The 23769-nt window shown below is 38.7% G+C and overlaps 1 protein-coding gene across 4 annotated transcripts in view; it reads right to left on the bottom strand.

The window, feature by feature from the left end:
- Positions 1-23769, bottom strand: part of RGS17 (regulator of G protein signaling 17) — a 68088-nt gene that overhangs the window by 23659 nt on the left and 20660 nt on the right. For all 4 annotated transcript variants that reach the window (XM_069852112.1, XM_069852115.1, XM_069852111.1 and 1 more), the window contains exon 2: positions 4071-4214. In XM_069852112.1, the coding sequence (XP_069708213.1) occupies positions 4071-4189 (119 nt within the window). In that variant the 5' untranslated portion in view covers positions 4190-4214. The remainder of the gene's footprint in view (positions 1-4070; positions 4215-23769) is intronic.

The following is a 23769-nucleotide window of genomic DNA, read 5'->3' as shown; positions in this document are numbered from 1 at the left end:
TGGACATGAGGAAAAAATTTTTCATGGAAAGGGTCATTGGGCACTGGAACAGGCTGCCCAGGGAGGTGGTTGAGTTACCTTCCCTGCAGGTGTTTAAGGGATGGGTAGACAAGGCACTGAGGGTCATGGTTTAGTGTTTGATAGGAATGGTTGGACTCGATGACCCAGTGGGTGTTTTCCAACCTAGTGATTCTATGATTCTATGATTAGGCAAGGTACTATTTCCCCTAACAAAAGTGTGAATATTTGCTTCTATTATCATGCAAACAGAAGACTTAATGCCTTTTCTGACATTAACACAGGGTGGAGCAGAAGAAAGCACACCTCATGATTCACAAAAGATATTTTCAGAAGTCTAATGATTTGTTTGGATATACTAACTATTGAAATAACTCTTCAAACAGATAGAAATGAAAGCTTCTTACTAAAAGCTGCACCCCCTACACCCCTACTTTCTATGAACGGTGAGGAGGGTGAGGCACTAAGAGGCAAGTGATATGAGAGATGTCCTCAGTCATACGGGCTAGTGGAAAAACAGACTAAAAGTCTCCTGATCTAGATACTGACAGTTAAAGTTTTCTCATCATTATTTAATGAACCCAGCAACATTTCTCTTGAGAAATTCATGTTACTCAAATACACCTGTGGAACTAGGGAAAGCATGCAATTACACTTGGTCGAGAGAGTCTGTTACAATTATTGATTAGGCTTTCCTATTACAGAGAACTACCCTAGAGAATTACCTACCTAGCATCCCCTATATAATGAATGACTAGTGAAGTGTGTTATGCATTTTTTCAATTATTTTTGTAGCTTATTAAGGTACACGACTGAGGCAAGAACAGTAATCTCTACCTGAACAGTTCAGATTTACTAAACAAATTTGGCATCAGAAAAAATTACTTCATTTTAACTGAGATTCTGAAAAATTTCACATTGCCTTTTCCAAAGTTTTGTTCAATCTTTGCTCTAATGGAGTTTCTGCCACAGAATCACAGACCACAGAACTTGAAAAGACTTATTACATCAATTGTTCTACATTTGTGATTTTAGAAAACATAAACGATGTCACTATCCCCTTTGACCTATTCTTCGATTTAATTCAGAAAACTAGGTTACATTGACAGGATTTCTCCATGCTGAGTATAATCTACTTTACCAAAAAAACCCCAAACCCTCAATACCCGAAAAATAAGGTATTAACAGTAAAAACAATTACGAAAGCAGCTGAAGGGATACCCTACATTTTCAAGCAGTAATTGCTCTAATTTACATTTAATAGGCATAAGCTGTTCAAATATGTAATGCTATTGAATTCTAAGGAGTGGAGGCACTCCAAGGATCACAAGCTTAGGAAAACTTCAAAATAGAGTACTGTTGTCAAAAAAAGATTCTTGAGCTATAGCATACTTTAAAAAAAAATCAGTTGTCTTTAAGGTTGAGAAATTAGACCAATTCTTTTATGGCCATTGATGTTCCAGTATGCAAGGCAAAAGCTGTACACGCACAAGGTGGGTTTTATGCCTGTTCAGTAAAGAGATGTTGTAGTTACGGTGGATAATTCCATGAAAACATAATCTCAGGAATTGTTAGCAGATTGCTAGGAATTAATAATGAAATATCAAGAGCAAACAGAACATGCACCCATGTCTTTACTGCAGTAGATCTAGTCACACATCTCAGGAGACAGCAGAATAGGAAAGGTACACAGATACAAGGTAGGTGTGTAGATATAAGAAAGATAAGGTAAACCATGGTCTAGGCCAGTTTCTATATTGCAGAGATTAAAGTAGAGAAGATTATGGAAGAAAAGACAGCTGAAGGGGGATACGAGAGTGCTCTATAAAATCTTGATCACTCTCGGAACAATTATTCACTGTTCTTCATAAGAACACACAAGAACAAGGAGGCATCAAACGAAATTAAGATCTAGTAGTTTAAAACAAATAAAAGGGAGTAATAGTTCACAGAGTGCATGGGTCTGTTGTAGAATTTATTGCTACAGGGAACTCTGGATGTCAAAAGTTTAGATGAGTTCAGGAAGTTGTTTCGGAAAATGGTTTGACAAATTAATGAAAGGAAGTCCTATCAAGGTCTATAAAACACATAGGAATAACCTCTGGTCCAGTTAGTCCCTAACTTGCAGATAGCCAGAAGTTGTGAGGAGCCTTGATATAGATAGGTTGAGAAGGTGCATGTCCACTTTTTTTATCCTTTCCTTGTGGCATCTGCTACAGGTCACTTGCTGAAACAGGATACTGAGCTAAATGAACATTTGGTCTGTAACAGTATGGCTAGTCTTACATTGTGCCCTTCTTGCAAAGCAGAGATAACAGTGGCAAAACTTCCTCCCTCTTTTTTTCATAGAATCATAGAATGGTTTGGGTTGGAAGGGATGTTAAAGATCATCCAATTCTAACCCCGCTGCCATGGGCAGGGACACATTCCACTGGATCAGGCTGCCCAAGGCCCCATCCAACCTGGCCTTGAACACTTCAAGGGGGGATGGGGCAGCCACAACTTCCCTGGGAAACCTGTTTCAGTGCCTCACCACTCTCATTGTGAAGAATTTCTTCCTAATGTCTAGTCCAAATCTTCCCTCCTCCAATCTAAACCCATTCCCACTCCTCCTATCACTGCATGCCTTCATAATAATTCACTCCCCAACTTTCTTGTAGGCTCCCTTCAGGTACTGGAAGGCAACTACAAGGTCTCCCTGCAGCCTTCTCTTCTCCAGGCTGAACGACCCAAACTCTCTCAGCCTGTCCTCGTATGGGAGGTGCTCCAGCCCTCTGATCACCTTTCTGCCCCTCCTCTGAAAACGTTCCAACAACTCCATATCCTTCTTTTGTTGTGTATTCCAGAATTGGACAAAGTACTCCAGGTAGGGTCTCACAAGAGCAGAGTAGAGGGGCAGAATCCCCTCCTTCAACTTGCTGTCCATGCTTCTTTTGATGCAGCCTAGGATACAGTTGGCTTTCTGGGCTGTGAGCACACACTGCCAGCTCATGTCGTATTTTGGTTTAATATACTTCCACCTCTTTGCTGTACAGATTAAACATATTACAAAGTATCACTGTAAAAGCATGAGCTCTCACTTATCCCTACTCCAAATATCCTCTGCCTCCAGGTGAAATTGGAAGTAACAATCAAGCAGGTCCACCCTCGTATTCCCTGCAGGATGTCACATTTGATGCCTGGTATATACATGCTGGTATATATTTTTAAATAAACTTACGGCAAATAGCCTCAGATTTTAGATTTGGGCCAGATGGCTGATTCAAGAGAAAATAACACAGATACATAGAGGACTGGTCATTCTAAAAAGACTGAGCTGTGTATGTAACAGGATGCATAGGCTCCATAAAGTACTGCATGTCAATGACTTTGTTTCAACATTAACTGTGTTCATGAAGAAAAGAGATAAAGATCTGATGCATCTCAAGGTACTGAGAATTTAAAGCTGTTTCTGAAAGTTGCTGTAGTTCTTTGACTTTCCAAGTAAACACTTTTTTCAGGAAGAGACAATTGGACATAATTTTCAAGCTTTTTGTTCCACTAAAATTATGCCATATCAGTTAAGAGACAGAGTGGAATTTAAGGCTTGTATTTTCATATTTATAGAATATATATTATTCAACAACTAAATAGTAAAACAGGTAACCATTTATTCACATTTATGACCATCTCTCTTTTTCCCTCCTGAATGCAGATAACTGGAGTATCAAAAGTACAAGAAGGAAAAAAATATCATTAAGAATGCAAAATACAAAATATTCAGTATCAAGTCTCTCCTTCACACATACCAGTTTTACAATTGAAATTTCCTCTTTTAGTTACAGTTTAAGTAGGGTAAATATAGCTTGAATTTACTGTTCTCGTCTCTTCCCCCTCAGAAGATGTCCAACCAAGTCAAGGTATCATTTAATCAAATTTTTAAGTGAAATGTTAAATTTTGCCTCTTGGCAGCAATCCTCTCCCAGAAGTTTGCATGTTCCCAGCGCTTGGCACTTTCCATTCTCATTGTTTACCTGTGGTGGATATGAAACCAAATATACTACAGGACATACCATGAACAGCTGCAGCAACAGCACCAACAAAAGCAACATGTGTTGTTGGGCCTTTGGTTTCCAGGTGCTTGAGACACAGCTGATGTTCCTTCATTTTGTGACTGCTGCCTCTTTCTCATTTCAGCTACTTCAGTGCCCAAATGGCTATAAAACACAGACATAAGAGATGTACAGAATTACTACAGACTATCATAAAGTACATTCACATTTCTACAATAATCTCTGATTCTACTGATTCTCCCAGCTCATGGCAACAAATGCATATGGGCATCAACTGTGCTGGCCAAGTAATAGTTCTATTGTGTTAAAAGACGTTTACAGATGACCACATTTTAGTTACAGGCTTATGTTACTGTGCCTTTGAATCACATCTATTCTTATCACTTGGCTGGACTAAAAAGACTGTTTATTACCTTTCTGAACAGCAAGCTGTGCGTCTTGTATAGCACTTGGTAGGGACCGAGTTGTTCCTTACCATATGACAATGACAGCTCTTTTCAGTGTACTAAAAATACAGTGGAGTGGTTATTCACTTTAAGCATGAACTGGAAACTGATCTTTCTTCTTTTCTTACTTTTCTGCTCAATGCTGGACCAATGAAATTGATATAAGTGACATTACACAACAAGGCACTAATAGATGTCTGTCAAAAGCCTAGTTATTGCATGTCATAAACGGGAGTTCTGCTACTTAAGAGTTATTCTCCATAAATAAAATTTGTAATTGATATATATTTCCAAAAGTCTTTTCCAACTTTGGGACTATTTTCTGGTCAGAGAAGATTTTCTCTTGCTTGTTACCAGTCTCTCCCAGGTTTTATCAGGCCAAGATATTTTTCATCCCAGTGACTTGCAATATGTCACTGGAAGTAATATTCCATCCATTGCTTAGTTTTCAAAAGAAGTTAAAACATTTATTGCTAAGTTATGTTATTCAGGAAGGTTTAGATGTCAGGATCCTTCTAATGATTCACATCTGTACAACAACTAGAAGCTTCTCATAGTAACAGCTATTACATGCATATATAACATAGTACAAACAGTACAAACAATTTACTCTGAGAGGAGCGCAGTGTAAAACAGGAGCAGGGAGAAGATGACCCAGTGTGAGCAGCATGCCCTGTGCTCCACAGCCCCAAGGCATCCTGCTGCAGTCAGGAGTGCTGGGGAAAGGCAGGCTCCGGTTGATTTGCCACCTGGACACACCATGCAGAGACAACTGAGGTGTGCTATTCCGTCTACACGCATTCAAGCAGCAGCTGTGAGAGTTTGCATTTACATGGTTGCTAAAACCCCTGAAGTTCTCCTGCAGTAATGACCTTACAGAGAGTTTACACACAACAACATGTAGCAAGGATACTAAGTTTCAGAACTCGAACTCATGCAAACTCAGAGTTGGTGGTAATTTCAGCTTCTTGCGCAGCTAACTGTTCCATGTATACTGTCATTGAACAGGATCAAGTAATTTCCGGACTATTTGGTCAAATAAACAATGAAGAACCATTTAACTACTTGCGGTGAAGGCATCTGCATATGCTATTGATATTACTTCTTATGGTTTATAGTTGATGAATTCTTGAAGATTACAATGACATATTAAAAAATCCCACATTCTTTTAAACCAAATATAAATGTGTTGTTAGCAAGGGATCCTTTGACATAATTAAACAAGTGCCCATACTTTTACAAAAGAGAGGAAAGAAAGGAAAAGTGTTATAGCATAACAGGAATCTCAGACAGTGAGTGACTCTATGGGGTCACTTTCTCCAAATTGTAATGCTGAACTTTTGCTGACTCTGCATGATGCAGTTAAATTATTTCATCGATAGCTGTGTCATACTGCGAACAGTACTTGCTTCAGCAAGTGCAGTGACTACGGTTAAAGAAATTCAAGCCAGACATTTTCACAGGAAACATTTGTTTCTTCTAAGTAAGGTAGAAATTCTAGAAACATTTTTACAAACCCACAAAATTTTATTCATTTCAGAAATAGGTGAAATTACTTATACTTAAATATTTGTAGGGCTCTAATCTTGGAATGAAAACTTCCCATACATTCAACTTGTGTACCTAAAATTACACATTTCTTACACAGTTTTAGCCATATATAAAATATGTTCTATGGCTAAAATCCATTGCACTATAAATACAAGGGGGCAGGATAAAGGCCATCTGTTAAGATGTAATGATGACAGTCAGTGACTTTGTTGTAGTTTCAGAACAACTTTGACACAGCACAAACTGCCATGCCACTAAAGTAAATGTCTCTTTCCCTTTTCTCCTGCACAGCTCACAGTGATTCATTCCCTCACCTGAACTGCCCCCTTCTCTGTGATGGCAGCAGCATTTGGGCATAAAAGAGCAGGCATGATTGAAAATCAATCCAGAGGGGAAAGAAAAAAATAAAATTAGTTTTAACTTGGTGGAAGTCCCAGTCTTGTTCACCTTGGGGAGATGTTAGCACTTGGGCCAGAGCAAGGGAGGAAACAAAACACTGTGGCATGAACATCAAGCAGCCAAGGGGTGAGTGGTGGGTTCTTCATGCTGGTGGGAACTGATGGTGAAACGGAAGGGAGTTGCCCAGCTGCAGAAAGGTAAAATCTGCAACTGTAATTCACACACATAGCACATAGCGTGTCTGGAGATAACAGTCAGAAGTGTCATTTCACAGGAATGGTCCACATCCTCAGCCCTGCCCAGCAACTTCCTCTACTGAAAATTCTCCAGCATTCACCTTTCAGCACGGACTGCCATGGCCCACTGCTTTGGAAGTTTGCAAGTCTGTAGTCCATGGTAGCAATAGGAGTTGTAATGAAACACGGGGCTTCATTGTGGAGCATTTCGGTAGGCATGGTCTCCTCCAAAGCTGCTCAGAGCCCATAGGCTAGTCAATCTTTAGAGTGGGACTGCTTGCTTTGCTGTGCTCTGACTCTGGACTATGGGGAGGGAGATGACCCATCACTTTCCTGACTATGCATTATTTGGAGGAGGAAGAGAGCAGTTCTTGTCTGCAAGTACAGTTACATCTATTTATTTAGTCTGTATTTGAAAGAATAATTAAAAAACCAAAATAACAAAAAAATTCCCAAACACTGTGTACTTATAACCAGGGATAGTTTGCATTCTAGTCCTAATACAGTATGTTTAGCTACTGGAGGCTAAAGCATTAATTATGATGGTAGGAGAGTGTTTCAAAGAGCTATATTTTGAAAAGGGTTGATAATGTGAATATGGAGTGGGACTATCCGTAGCTTCCAGTTATAATGGGCAAAGATCTTATTGGCACAGTGGGACAGAGTTGTATTTAATCCATTTCACATTCTGTCTTTTCCACAGCTGATGTTGGTGTTCACTCTGAACCTTGCAGACTGACAATGCGAACTGTTATTTAGCTTGATGTGACTGGGACACTGATAAATAAAAGTGCAAAGCTGAAAATCAAAGCAATGAGAGTATGTTCTCAGCGAACATATGAAGGATGTTCACTCATCTGGTTTAACCACTGGCTGAAGTCAAAGTTTTTTCTTGCAAGTGGTACATTCTCTTGAGGAGCTTCTAGGCTGAAGTTTGTGAGAAATATGAAAATTCCACCCCATTATGTAATACATTATATTTACTGAGGATAAAGTACAGTTGTTGGAAGCTTTTTTGGTTGGATGTCACGTTTCGTGCTGTATTTACAAATACCAGATGTCATCTACGCAAAACTGTAATTGATTCCATTAGATTATTTAGGATGCAGAAGCAGGAATATCTTAATCCTTGGCTATATTTAGAGACTGACTGTAGATAGAAGGTTTATGTCTGGTGCCTTGGTCCAAATCATGAAAAAGAAATTTAGAATATTTAATTCAGCAAGTCAGTCTGATGGCATAAATCATTTTTCTGTAATTAAGTGTGAAAGTTAGTACATAAATGTGAAGGAGTAAAATATTGTGAATGGTATTGACCGGGCCTTCGAGAATAGTGGTAGAAATTGCACATACTGTCTCCAAGATCCCAGCTTGCCTTTTAGATTTTTCAACATTTTCATTCTTCCTGAGACCCTCTAACTTCACAAAAATACTGGGTGGTGAAGGTGGGCCTTTGCATCTGGTTCTTTGCCTCCATTTGGTGACATAGTTTACTAACACTGTTTTGATTTCCATTTGTGCTGATAAGAAGTAGGAATCGTATTCTATTTTGCTTGACTGACTCATTCTCTTGGAGGTGGGTGGGTATTACGGCCCTCTGAGCAATCCCATAATCACAAAGGATTTCATTTTGCAGAACATCTGCTGTCCCTACTCTGCAGCTGAGGAAAGGAACCCAAGGGTAAAGCAACAGTTTATTACACAAGTTAAAAAACAGGTAGTTCATATAAGCTGCAGAGCAAGAAAGCCTGTACAACCCTGTGTGTCTTCAATCTTGCAGTGCAAGAGAAATATGAAACCTAAAAAACCCTTAAAAATTTGGAGTAAGGCTTCCTGTAAGTTTTGAAATCAATAGCATAAGGATCTATTTCTATGTTTAGTCAGTGTAACTATCACTTATTCCACAGGGTACTTGGGGGTAATTACTGCAGAAATACCCTTGTGCACAGAGCAGTATCTTGGGGAGAGAGCTCAGAAAGGAACAGCTGATGGAAGAATAATTTGGTTTATTACATTTATACCTGGTCAGCCCCACTGAATACTGACTGCCTTCATTTCAAATTCCACAGAGGGCCTCTAGAAGATGAAAAGAAAGTAATTTTGGAACAGTTGAACCTCCCTGACTCTCTACATTCTGCAGGACTGGTGCTAAGGTTTTAGCATGTTTTCCCCAGAAATTCCCAAGGTATTGGAAACAGTACAAAACACAGGCTGTATCACTCTTCTCATTTCAGTGGTTCTATTGATGTCTATCCTCTGACGAAGCTTCCCCTCAGATGACTCTCCTGTAAGCATTTCTGTTTCCTCATCAGGATTGAGAGGACATTCCCTGGAGAAGCTCATGTGTTGGGAAGTCACAGAAATACCTTGAAACTCCATTATGGATTGAGACATTTTTCTTATGTTCTGGAGACATTCCCCAATGGCTGTTTTGAAAGAGACATATATAAAGATGTGGATAAAGACACACCATCATTATACAGCAAGCAAGTGGCATTATGTGTTTTGTGGTAGGTAGGGCACATAATTGCTTAGCTTTCAGAACAGAATTGGAGCAGAATCACCTACAGCAACTTGCCTTTTTTCAGACTTCTGCACAAGGCAAGAAAGATCACCTTGCATCAGCAAGGAGCAGTCGAAGACTTAAGGACATCCAGAGTGATTTACTCTGCAGGCAAGGAACTTGGCCCTTAAAATTTTTGGAGGATGATCTATCACTTCAGCTCTTCTTCATTCCTTTGCTTTCTTTAACTTTGCCAATAAAGAACCAAGCCCTCAACTGTCTAGCTTACATGAACTTGGACCTTATACCAGTTTATGCCAGCCCCTAGATGTAACTCTTGATCTCTTACCCATACTTCATGTTTTCACTGTCTTAACTGGCATTCACTTGGTACATGGATTCCTAACAAGATTTGGTTTTAAGTTTAGGAATGCTGAAAGTCATCAAGCCCTAAGCATTAAGGTAAATGCTGGCCATTTAAGACCATTTAATATTTCACAGAATCACAGAATCACAGAATCACAGAATAACCAGGTTGGAAGAGACCCACCGGATCATCGAGTCCAACCGTTCCCATCAAACACTAAACCATATCCCTCAGCACCTCATCCACCCGTGCCTTAAACAATGAATCTTGAATGAGACCTTAAATGGCCAGCATTTAACTTCATTAACATTGGTTGCTTAGATTTTAATTTCCTAAAACAGTCAGTAGGAGAAGTGACTGAGATATCCCTGAAATACTATTTTTCCAGAAGAGTCAGGTGCCTTACTAAATTTTTAATATAAGACAACTTTTAAACTCCAAACACTAAGCAAAAACCCTCAGAGAATGCCATAATATGTTCCTTTTAAGGATCTGTGATATGCTATCTGTTTTAAAGCCATAGTTGTTTTAAGGACAGACTTAATAGTGTACCAGAACAATGCAACACAGCTTGGATGCACCTGCCAGCTGAATAATTTCACAAATGCATGTGCAGCTCTTACAACGCAAAGATAGCCCTAACACAACACTGATCTTTTATTTGTGCTATCTTCATACACGTAGAGAAGTGTCTTAAGGTACCACAAGCTAAATGAAGACAGACCAAGAGATCTTATCAGATGTCTGTGAGCTATAAACATCTCCACACACCCTTAAAGTCTTCATAGAGCAATGCATTCATATGAGTCACTGGGTGAAGAGAAACCTTGACACAGGTACATTCTCTCTTTTGCCACCAAGTCTTGAAAGCCATTCAGTATTTCACAAATAAAATCATGTAAAATAATAGAGAAGAATAAGTCTACCAGAAGAAGTGTAATTGAGTTACCTTGGGCTCCATTTACTTATTTCAATGTATCTGTAGTCTATTACAGAACAATTACAAGCTATTGGCAACAATGGAACTTTAAATGCACCTTAATAGATTTAAATACAGCCTACACAGAAAATTTCAAGTAATTGCATAAGTACGGGAAGTTTGAAATTTTTGTATTTTTAAGAATATCTGCTTTGGAAGAAAAGATCAATGTAAAAGGCAATTTCTAAAAACTATTCTGATTAACAGTAGTCATGTCAGAATTTGAATTATAACCTCAAATTTTAACAGATTTCCTTTTCTGGGTTCTTCAAAAACTGTATTTTGTACCACATCTAAGTTCTACAAACTTGTGAAGAGTAAGAAGGTCTGAATCAAAACAGAAACTGACCCATGTATCTGTAACTAGACCTTAGTATTGCATACATACCCCATGCTGATGTGCCTTACAGGTCAGTGCACATATTCTGTGTTGTATGTGCCGATTCCAGATAATAAAGGGCATGCATATTTCACAGCTTTTAATTTTAAAACACTGGCTGCCTACATCACGCTGTACAAACCTACCCTTTTTGATGGTCCCATACTGATTACCAAGGTGGCAGAATCATAGAGGGAATTTATTTCTCTTAAGTAGCTTAAAGTGCCCAAGGCATCCCATGGCCTCTATTCTGTCATTCTTCTCATATAAATGCCAGTTCACTTCAGATTGTAGGTATTGAATACTTTTTGGCACAGAGAACATGTTACTGTATTTACTGGATTTTTCTTTTGGGGAACTGAAGACTTGAGTGTCTACAGCAAAGCACCTTGCTCTTCTATCAGTTACTGCAGCTCAGCAAGGAGTTTCAAGACATGTATACCTCTATGATACAGATATATTTTTCCTGTCAGGCCTTCTACTCCGGAGATATTTCACTCTTCCTAAAGTCTTTCAGTGAAACCCAAGAAGGTCATAAACTGGACATTCTGCCCACTGATGGAACAGTGAGAAGAGAAACGGAAGAGAAAGAAATTGTGTGGACACTTGACAGAAAGTGTTCAGACATTAGCTTTTCATTAGGATAGAACACTGCTACGTGAATATTCATTTAACTTGAAACTCCGTGATTCAGCTGAACATTACAAAATCCTTGCCTGAGTACAGTAACATTATTTTTATGGCTTTGCCAGACAGTTTTGCGCTCATAAAGGATGTCTGAGATTTATTTTTATTATTTTATGGTGAACTCAGTATCCTGAGGAAGCCCTGCTTAAACCTCTGCATCATCAAGTAGATATGCATTTGTACTTCTGAATCAGACCTTACTGCTCAGTAACAAAACATTAAGCCTGACAGCAATCCATTATTGAAAAGTCTGAGATGCCTGCATGTGGTTTTCAAGGACCTCTACTAAAATTATGATTAAAGGCACTCTACAGTCTTCAGGAGCATTTTATAAAAAGCAAAATATAAAACTCAGAAGGAAACCTTTTATCTTTTTAAAGCATAATGTTTTTATTTGTATGTATTTGAAAAACACCTGAGAATACCATCCTACACTATATCTATCTATCTATTAACTGTGGCTACCGTGGCTACAGCTGACTCAGACACATGAAGCCACTGTGCTTTAGAAAGCTGAAAAGATACTTTCCTCACAGTAGGGAAATACAGATCTTGACATATTACTTGAAAATTAAGGAAGTGTTTTGTTGAAGTTCATGACAGTGCCCATCAGGAAGACACTAAGAAGACTCTTGAGAACACACTTGATAATGTCTTAAATTTCTACCGTAATTTCTAAATTTCCCTGTGCGGAAAGCCCTTTCTCTGTGTAAAAAGCCAGAAGGGTGTTTTGTGAACTGTACAGATTCTGTAGAAATTTCAGTAGAAATTTAAGACATTATCACAGGGCCAACTCAAATATTCATAGCTAACAGGGCAAAAAGATGTGCAAATGCAATTCAAGTATCAAACAAGGTTTAATGTCGATGAACTACTTTTTCTGCACGTAAGACCATTCTGGTGAAGTTTCATATGCAGAAATGGCAGCATTTAATAAAATAAATGAACTTCTGATTATGGTGCACATTGCTACAGGCTGAAAAACAGAGGAAGACATTAGGAAAATTGTTTTAGTGCAAGAACAGATTTTTTGAAACCACTTTGGACATAGTTCCAGTCTTTGAAGTAAAGAATCAGCATTCTTCACTGTAAAATGAAGATTTGTACCCTATACTTCCAAATTCCTTCTGGAAATAAAATTAGAATTTTGGACAGAAGTAGACTCAAAAAGGCTTCCTTAATGTAGGATTTTTGCAATAATGGCATATTTGGTGATCAAGTTGATTTTAGATTCACTGACTGACTTCTGAGTTATCCTCCAACAGGAGCTCTGTGTGTTCCAGCCCTCATTTCCTCAGTGAACCCCAAAAGTTAAAAAAAATCCCAAAAGGTGTAATAAACAAAATCAAGAGATTAGTGTGACAGGGAGAAGGTATATTGTTAACATGGTAAAATTGAGAGGGAGAGGAATGGTAGGTGGCACAAGGTAGAAACAAGCTTAGGTTCTTTTCAGTTGGCTTGGATTAGTAGGAGAAGGTTAATCCAAACATTACGTGTGGATAGGCTTGATCTAGAAACAAGCTCTTCCAATAAGAAAGGCAGGTATGATCCAGGTACTACACTCTGCTCACATTACAATATCTGTGAACTCAGTGACAGTATAACTAAATGAATATTTACCCTTGACAGACAGTGGTTAGACTGGGTGCATACCCATCGTTAATGAATATCCACTTCCCTCCCAGAAGCCATGGCACTTCTGTTAAACTCTAAACAAACTCCTGATATTTCTGCTCCTCTAGATAGTGCTAATGCTTGCTGTTCTAAAGAAGAGAGAGGAGATCAGTATCTTCTTTGAGAGCGTTCCCCACTTATAAAATGAATGTTGCCCTTTTCTTTAGTAGCAAAAAGGTTTGTGGAGGTGCTGTAGTGAGCACTTCAGCCACATGCTTCCTCAAGGCTTCATCACATCCCTGTAATTGGTGCTTTCCCCTCCCCAGGCTCCGTGTCCCTCACTGCTGGTTTTGAGATCCAGCTGGGGCTTCACCAGTGTGGAGAGAGGTGGGAGCCACTAATCACAGTCACAAGCACAGGACAGTCATTGGGATGAGCTATCAAGGGCTCTTTAATCTTTTTATTCAGCAAGTTGCCAGGAAAACAGGCATGAAATTAAAAACACAGATGACAACAGTGGGAAGATAGGAAGACAATAAACAAATATGGAAGACAGAAGACATGGATTCACCTGACTAAATCTTGGGTTAGAACCATTTTGGAGCAAGTGGGTATCAGAGAACTGGCAAGCCATGTGGCTTGTGGTATAGAAGAACAGACACGCAGCTTTTAATTTCTGGGTGCCTTGAACTATGTATATGTGAATGAAATAAACTTTTTAGCAACAAGAACTTATTGTGATCAAAAACATAAAAATTCTGCCTAGATCTTGTGGAAAAGTTGAAGCACACCTCATGTCTAACACATCTTTGGGCAGTGGAAGACACTGGTCTAGGCCCTGGAACTATTTTCTTCTAAGATTCCCTGACAGCAGAAAAAAGCATCCCAGAGTTTGTAAAAATGACACTGTGCTCTAAGCTTTGATTTGCATTCACCTGCAACAACTGAGTGCAGTGGTACAGCATGCACTCAGCCAATAGCCGAGTGACAGACTTTCAAAGGACCAACTGCCTCCTCCTGATTTGCACCCTGTGATTTACCTCAGCCTCCTTTCCATGGCCTCTTTTCCTTCTCACTCCCGAGCTCACTGGCTTTCCCTGGCCAAGACGTCTGTTAGCTCTGCTGTGAAACCAATAACGTGCAGAGCAATATGGCAGGCAGAGGTTGAAAGAGTTAAAGAGTTCTCCAAAAAAGAGTTCTCCATTAAAAGTTCCCCAAAACTTACTCACTGTCCTTTCCAGTGAGAGAAAGCAGGTTTTTCTTTCCTTTCCTTTGCCCTTGTTTTATCCCTTCCCTTGTTGGAAGGATTCCCACGTAGAAAGCTGTGGCCTCCTTTGTGTACCTCATCACTTCAGCATCTACTTGTAGCACTTGTAGCACAGTCTCCCTGCCCTAAACATAGAGGTATGATGCAAGTGTGCAGCAAAAAAAAAGCCATAAATGTCTAAATTACACAGAAAACACCTAGTGGTTAAAGTGCTGCCTCTAAATTCATAAAGATTCTCAAAATACCACACTGAGGCAGAGGTCTCAAGAAGTTTTGAAAGTAGTGTGAGGAGTCCCTAAAGCTTGTAAGCAAGCTTGTGTGTTGGAAGGGATGTATGGAGGTTGGGAGAAAGAAAATAAAACCAATTATTTCTTCTCCTGTCCCTTCTCCTCTGATGGTAATTTTTTAATGTATCAGTTTTAAAAATACAGATTTCCAGTCATCTGAGTAAACAGATTTTTATAGCAAGCTGTGCATGTATTCTATCACATTCAACAACAGAAAAAAGTAAATTATGTCTTCCTGAAGAATCTGGCAGCTATTACATTATGGCAAACTTACATATTAAAAAACAATACAGCAGTTTTTCTTCCTTATTTTCTTTTTAAACCTATCAAGCATGCAAGTGAACTCTTTTTGCATTTCTAGAAATGTTAAATACGAATTTGCATAGAAAGACTCCATCATTTTTCCTCCTGGGAAAGGATATTTTACTTTGGAGGACAAGCACCAATAGTAAGTAACATTCCAAAAGTTACTTTGTTCTCCATTTTCTTTATATGATGATATAGTTGAAGCAATCTGCACTTAGGGAAGGCTGTGGTGTTACTGCATTTTTTTTAAAGCTTAAGGAGAGAAAAAGAATTGCAAATCACTTGCTGCCTAGAAAAGAACAAAATAGATCCAAATGCAGAAACACCTTTGGAAGACCAGTTCTAAATGAATTGCAAAAAAGTCTTACCTAAAAGGTCTATTTAAAACACCTCATTTTTATGAAGCTTAAAGCATGGAACTTGAAACCACTCTCCCATACCACAAATTTCATGATTTCTCATAATCCATGTCTATTTATTGTAGCAATATTAAAAAATATACTACTAGGATATAAGGGATTGAAAACATGCTGTGAAAACTTGAAACTTTTGAAGTCTTTGGAAACATGAAAATTTTGGTATGGAAGTGTTGCGTCTAGTCAGATCTGTACATTTACAAGCTCTCTACTCTTATGAGGAGCATTAGCACAGATTTACAATCACCAGCTGTGTTATTGTATAGCAAGGCATTTAAGTAGCTCTCTCACTTAAATATGCAGTGGGATAGAGTGAACAGATTTAATTTAGATAAATAGATCCCTGAAGATCAGCAGACAAAACCTCTTGGAACACTGTCTTCACAGATTTCTGAGTGAAACTTGATGTGAATGTCTGTCCTACTACAGCTCTGCTCACTGGCAGCGCAGCCTGTCTAATGTAATTTTTTACTGTCTACAGACTACAGGCTCCATGAGGGAAGCCCATCAGCATCCTTTTATCCAGTATCTCATGATGCTAAAAAAAGAGCTATATTTCCTCTAGCCAGTGAAATATGCTTAGATAGTTTTATTGATAAATTTTAGAAAAATAATGTCTATAATGACAAAAGGATGAGCTACTGTTTTAACTAAAAAGAACTGCACAAGACCTCTGGGCAGCCTGTTGATTGTATGTCAAAGGACAGCATTAAGTGGACTAAAAAGAATTATGGGCATAGCCCAGACAGCTATCCACATATCCACCCTCCTCACAATTTGCCCTCTCCCAGACATTCAATTATATCATGACTTGGGCACTGACTTCTATCAAAAGCGCTCTTTGAAAGTAGGACCTTGACATGAAACCTGTATGAAGATGGAAACCAGGGAAGGTTTTGAACGAGGCCAAATTTTACTGAGACCTCACACAACAATTTTCTCTGAGGACTTTTTCAGTGAGCTGCCAAAGCAACTCTTTAAGCAGCAAGGGTTTACAGTCTGCATTGGCCAGGAAAGGTTAAGCTTGCAGACCAAACTTTCTCTGCACAATAGCCTTAGTAGAATCTCTCTCCTTCACTTGGCTACTGTTCTTTTCCTCATGCACTTGGGTTAATTTTCTGTCTTTAAGATTGTTTGACCTGTTACTTGGTAGAAATTGGATGACATATGTTAGCAGTGAGGCACTGACAGGTAGATATAGAAAGGTTTCACAAGCATATTCAGCTTAGGAAAATGAAAAAAAAAGTCAGAAACCAGATGTATGTGAAAAGCTTTGAGCAGTATGGCCTGGAACAGCCCACCACTGAATGATACATTCCCATTCATCCAGCCACAGCTATGATCCAAGAGCTATCTTGAGGCAAAAGGTGAAGGGTGTTGTTGGGGAAGGGTGTGAATGCAGAAGAAAAGTAGTGCTTGCTGTCTAGCCCAGCTATTGAATAAAGCAGAACCACACCCCACCATGATTTTATTTTGTATATTGCGAGTATTTAGGCTCTAGCCAATTGTGCAGCTTTGTCACACGCTTTGGGGAGGGAAAAACAGTTAAGCAATAAAACTAGATAATATGATTGAAGCTACCAAGCTTTGCATCAGGCTAAGGAGGATGTTTGATAATGGAAAGAACATCAGTCTCATTTTTAAAAAGGCAAGAAATAGAAAAAAGGTTTCTTTAGACTTTTTTTCATTTAGTCCCATAAGATATAAAAATTCAAAATATTCCAGCTGACAGGCCTTATCTATCTCTCATTTCAGGTCAAAATTTTTATGTCCTACTTTTAGTTCCCTCAGCTGATTCTATTGAGGCAAAGGGCAGACTCCGTTATACTTATATGTTATTAGAAATAAATACAGAATCAGTCACTTTAAAATCTCTACACAAGTTATTTACAGTATCTTTTCTTCCAAGACCCTTTACAATAAAAGAATAATGAAGCCTTTTTGAGTGAGTGAGCTGGAAATTAGGGCATTACAGGAGTAGCAATACATATCTCTCCTCTTATGAAAAATACAACAATTTCTGTATGAATGGACTTTAAAAAAACATCCAGTGTTTGTAATATGCTTCATCCACTGAAACAACTCTTAAAAACTTCTCTAATTTGAAGCAAGAAGGTAAAGATAAATGTAGCATTTTTTCTCTTGAAATCTTCTTAGATAGAAAAGATTTTGGTGACAGAATCTTTTAAAAAAATGCATATATTACAAAAAGGAATTAATTTTATTTACTGCAAACCTATCTGTGTTTTATGCAGTAGACATAAGGTTGCTTCATACATGTTGTTTCTGAAGTTGCATAATGTGGATCAGAAATTCTAGTTCTTTCACAAAGCAAAAAACATTACATTTGCTACAGCTAAATAAATTCTTATCCTTTGAGGTAAAAGATGAACATTTAACACAACTGTGCAGCCTCAGAGATGTATAAGTCTTTCCTTGTTGACATCTGAATGCTGTGCTACTAAGTGCAACGATAAATAAGAACAGTGGCTTCACTGAGGGATACTAAACACAATATTTCTCAATAAGAGACCACTGCTTTGTCTCAAGAGCTCTCAAACTAAGTCATATTTTCATGTTTTATATTTGACTAATGCGTCCTGCAAAGTTCTGGCACATTCAGTGAGTGCACAACTGAAAAAGGAAAACTCAGCATTTCTTCTCAGCACACTTGACGCAAGTCAGCATGCCTAGCACTGATCTGCCAGTCCTTGCTATTTGTAATAAACATCTCTTCAAGTGACTTCATTTCACATTATAGACAAGAATAAAAAATCCCAGTAAAGCTACTCAGTTGTGCTTGGAGACAACTGATGGAGAAGAATTGCCCTGTGTTGCACTGAGGAGCTCACAGATGTGGAACAACTGAGGCTGATGTGGCATGCACCCACAGCGCCTGCAGAGCACACAAGGGCAGAGGTCTCTGCATTGTCCTCTGCTGGAGAACACCTGAAACCTCTTCTGAAGGGAGGACAGCTTACAGAGAAGAATAAAAGATATAACAGATACTAGCAGTAACAGGAATACTTTTCTCCAGCAGCACTGCAAGTGTTACTGTCTCCATTTGTTATTTAGTTTTTCTCTCATGGCAGAAAAGACTGTAAAACCCTATTCCTGGTTTCCTGTTACTAACGGTAGCTTTTATTTCTGAGATGCTGTCAGCACTCCAGCACTACACTAACTTGTACATCAGCATTCAACACTGTATAACTGAACATTCCATGTATTTGCAGTTAATAATCCAGTCATCTTTTATTCCAGGGCTATTTTGGACTGCTAGGAAGCATTGTTCTGTTCATCCACTCCTCTAAAATTTGCATAGTCTTCTAAGGGCATATGTTAAAACAGTTCACAGTTCCTTCAGCTTTCCCACATTGGGCAGCTAACCTTATGTTGTTTGCAGGGTGATTCCATTCTGTTTCAGGTCTAACTTTAAATGTGTTCTATGTTTGTTATCATTTTCCACAGTATCAAAGTCTTGGTTATCATTCAAAACTTCAAGCAGGGGCAATTCCTTTGCCCATCAATAAATGTATTGCTAAGAGTTAATTCTGGGTCTTTCAGTAGGCCAAGGGCTTTGCCTGAAATCGTAGTCCTGGTCTGGTTTTGTATCTGAACATGCCTTCCCAAAATTCCTTTTGAAAGCAAGACCAGTCATTAACTCCATTTTTATTTGCATGTAATATATTCTTAAAAATATGTTATTTCTGGGTATAATTTTTGTGCATTGCTGTTTCGAACATAGCCCAGTTAACCACCTCTACCTGAGTTAGCAAAAGGAACAATAAACAACAGATTCTTCGTTACCACATACTTTCAGAAACATGAACCAATGTTATTTTCAAAGAGCACTGACTCCTGCCAAAATGACCGAATGTCTGAAACTTCTCGATTAACCTTCTCCAATTTGAGTTTCAGCTCTCAGTGGAGGATCATCGACTCTTTTCTTCCCCTAAAGCTGGGCAAGTTTCCATTCCTACTTTGGCTGCTCTGAACTAGTGCCTGGCTGCAGACAGTGGCCCTCCCAAGGCCACTGCATGACTTTCCTCCCCCAAGTCAAATGCTTGGCTCCATCCTCAGCCCCAGCCCTCCTAAGGATGCCGTTCTGTGGAGGGAGCTGCAGGAATAAGGCCACCCAGTACAGGCTGAGATAATTCCATAAGCAATTCTTACTGCAGGATGAACACGGCAACATGAGGGAATTTGTTTTTCCTAATTGTATGTAAGCACATCTGCCACCCTTCCCTCCCATGTAGTCAGTACTTTTAGTGACACACAAGCAGGAAGAGGTTAACTGCATGTTGCCAGGCAATTTTTTTCAAGTTGATTAATTGTTACAGATAATCTGAATGCAGTTAATGAAAGTGATGAGAACCTAGAAGCTGTATATTCCAATGTATGCTCTGACACAAAAGCTAATTCAGGTAAACCGAAGAATGGCTTATGAATAATTATACAGGTGATGTAGCTGGCCACTCCTAGAGACACGGTCTAGTGGTGAACTTGTCAGTGTCAGGTTTACAGGACTTGATGATCTTAAAGGTCTTTTCCAGCCTAAACAATTCCATAATTCTACGATTCTATGATGCTTGATCAGGTTCCTGTTCAGCCACCAGCAATCCTACAAGCTCTATGCTGAAATGCATGTGAATTAATCAATAATATTTACAACTCTGATTGTACCTTTTCCCCCAGGAAACAAGCCTCAAATTAAATGCTGCTGCTGCCAGCAGATAATAGACAAATCTTTTAATAGGTATTTTCAAGTTATATAGCTAAAAATGCAAAAAAATCTGCAGAAACAAATAGTTGTGTCTTGCTGCAGATTACTTAACAACATTTAGTCTGGTTCTGCCTAGGACTAATCAGAGTTTCCCTGTGACTGCTGGAAAATGGCATTTTTGCAACGTTACAGTTTTCCAGGGGTGTGGTAGTGGTGGAAAGAGTTTGTTGGTTATGTTCTAAGTTTCTGGTTTGGGAATCCTCCCCCCGACTTCAGATTTGCTCAGTTCAGTATTAGACTGTTTCTGCCATTGATGCCATGATTCATCAACTTTCCAAATGCTAGGAACGCTTGCTAGATTTATCTCCTCTGATGCACTGTTTTCCCTTTGCTGACTAAATCCCATAATGTACCACCGATGTCCCATTACTGTAAGTTCATCATGCAAAATGGTGGGTAGAGAAGATCTTGATGCAATGGGAAGCAGCTATTCTGCAATTAATGCCTGAAATACTTTGACTGGTGTTGTTCAAATGATGCTTTGGTATTTCTAAATCAAGTTCAGATGTTTTGCAGAGTTATTTCAATTATTTGAGATAAAACAAATATCTAAATAAGATGGACTTCCATTCGATTGATAACCTCATTTTGCCCAAGATAATTTCTGTTTTAAAGCCAGAAAAGGGGCTTAAAAATTCTGTTGGCACTTCTATCAGTTTTGTGGTCTTTCCAAATTCAAATTAATCCAGACTAACAATTTTGCTGGAGTGGGCCCTTTTCTACTCACATCACTTATTATTTTAATTGCCTATATTGAAACTATTATTTGTACTCATGAATTGCCACTTTAGTGACAAACGGCAAAACTCTGATCTCCCTTTTTAGTGGCAAATGTGACTACTCCATCAACTCCATTGCAGGTGTTCCTAATTTGCAGAAGTTTCAGTAAGGCTGGCATCAGGAATGCCAGCCACTCTGGCATTTCTAAAGTCTCCTTCTCTTTGCCTGCCTACTTCTCATTCAGCAGTTTAAGATGGCAGTTTAAGTCTCCATTCAGCCTTTTGGTAGGCTGAAGTAAATCAAGCTGGAGCTGGGTGAGTAACCTATAGCCCCTACACTCTCCAAGTTCTTCCTTCTCTTTCCCCTCCCCATTCCTATTAATGAAGTAAAAAAGAATTTAAATTAATTTATGGGTGTTACAAAGGATTTCTGTAGCATTGGAATGGTTGGACTCAATAGGAATGGTTGGACTTGATGATACTGTGGGTCTTTTCCAACCTGTGATACTTTCCAACCTGATACTGTGTTTCTGTGATTGACAGACATGTTCTCTTTCTGTCCTCAAGTCAGGAAAAGAGGGTAGTAACACCTGGTGTTCTTATTTAGCTGTCGAGGCTGAGATGGTGATCTGTTGTACTCTTGGTACATCTAGGTCTCTAATGTCCATGAGGTCTATTCAAAGGAGACTATTTTTATTGTTATGATTGAAAGAAGAACTTCTGCCACTGCACTAAAAAAACTAAGTATCTTCTATCTTGGCTTTACTGTTCCCTAAAATTCCTACCAAAGACTGGGCTGCTTTAGTGAATTAGGTATCTAAGGGGTCTCTGTCCATTTTGTCAGTTCTGCTCCAGAATCATACATGGTGCATTCCCTCTCAAGGAGAGTTTGTTTTCTTCTAAATGAAGAATTGTTCACCACAGCTTCCAAACATCATTTATTCAAACTCTGCTGAAACATATCGATTAGGATGTTCAAAGTGGATGATTTATAGCAGTGAGTAAATGCCCCCTAGGGAACAAAGGTGTCTGCTGAAGATGAGACTTGGAGAGTATCCCAATGCTTTCTCAAGTGCACAAGGAAAAGATTAATTATATCTGCCCCCAAAATGGCTGTGTCTAGAAAGCTGGAATCACAGTTGTCCTGTTGTGTTCTAGCAAGAAAGAAAAAAAAAAAAGATGGACTTGATTTGGAGGAATAAAAAGGCTTTGAAATCTTTTCAGGCATCCCATTTCCTCTCCCTAAAAGTACAGAAATTCCCACTCATCCTACACATACCTGACTCTTTTGATATGGCTCTTAGCATTGCACTTTTTCCACCTCCAAAGGTACAGCTCCTGCTGCAAGTACTGCTGCTGTCTCAGCACACATTACCACCTCCTCTGCTAGCGTGGCAGCTGTGGTAGTAGTGGCAGTAACAAAAGCGGTGGGAGGTGCAGCAGCATCAAAGAACACCCCCATTTTTTTTTCCTTGACAATTTAGCCTGAAAATGTGGAGATGCTTTATAAACAGGACTAATTTGTAATTGGTAAAGCCATTATTCTGTTAAGGTATTACAATAGGAACATGAAGCTCTGCAACTGCGTGAATAGTTTTTTATAGCCCTGCATTTAGCAGGACACAAGCTGTTTAGTGGGGACCACTGTCACCAAGGCTATTCTATGGAGTAAAAGCAAATCTAGATTTTAATCTTTTTTTTTCATTACAATGAGACACTGATGACTCCCATTTCTCGTGAAATTTCAACATTTTAGCCACTGGCACTGTGTATGATGATATATTACTGCTATGACCTGCAGAGGACATATTAAAAAATGCAGATGCTTTCCACCGTCAGGGCAAGGAGCAATCATGATTTGACCACACTAGCTCCCCTTGCTGTCACAGCAAACAAAATCAGCAATGCTTTCTGCTTGCTATGAGATTTTTCTGGGAAAGAAGCTGCCTTATATAACATCACCTTAATTTTATGCCCTCACTCCTCGGCTTGATTTTCTTCCTTGGTCTGTGCAAATATCATATTTCCTTTGCACAGTGTCCAGCTGCTAGCCAATTCCCATCAATCTAGAATAGGCCTGGTCTTTAATTTTTCAATTAAACATCAATTAGGAAAGTACATGTTTATCAAAACCAAAACTGACTGCTGAAGCAATTGTTTTTGACAGATGTCCTCTTAAAATTTTTCTCTTTTAAAGAAAGTTTGGAAGTTGCCCAAGTATCTGACTGAAGTGGTTTTCTTCTGTTTTCTTTTAGTTTGTATTAATGGACACCAGTTTTTCACTTAAGGAAACATTTTATTTGAAATTCATCAATTTATATTGGGTATTGAAATAAAAAAATTCCTAAAAAACAATGTTTTAATTAATAGAACGCAATTTCCATATTTTCTGTTTAGGAAGGATTGTTACATTTGAAAAACCATTTTTTTCCCTATTCAGTGCAGAAACATTTTTGAAAATGTTAGAAATGCTTATGGGACAGGACAAATCTTTCTGCCTCTGCCACTAAACTGGAACTTTTCAGGACTCTATTCACTAGTTCCTGGAGCACACAATAAGCTAAAAGTAGAATACAACACTTATAGGATAATACCGATTTCCCACCTGCATATAAACCACTAATTTTCTAGATTTAAAAATTGTATTCTCCTCTGGAATCCAATTTATCTTGTTTTCAATCAGTTGTGCTGGGAAAAAACCCTGAGTGTTTCCACATGAATAAGGAAAACTGCTGCGGTATGACTAAAAATGGGAAAACA

This window comes from Phaenicophaeus curvirostris, chromosome 2 (genome assembly GCF_032191515.1).
Source record: "Phaenicophaeus curvirostris isolate KB17595 chromosome 2, BPBGC_Pcur_1.0, whole genome shotgun sequence".
NCBI lineage: Eukaryota > Metazoa > Chordata > Aves > Cuculiformes > Cuculidae > Phaenicophaeus > Phaenicophaeus curvirostris.
This window is presented reverse-complemented; position numbering and strand designations above follow the sequence as displayed.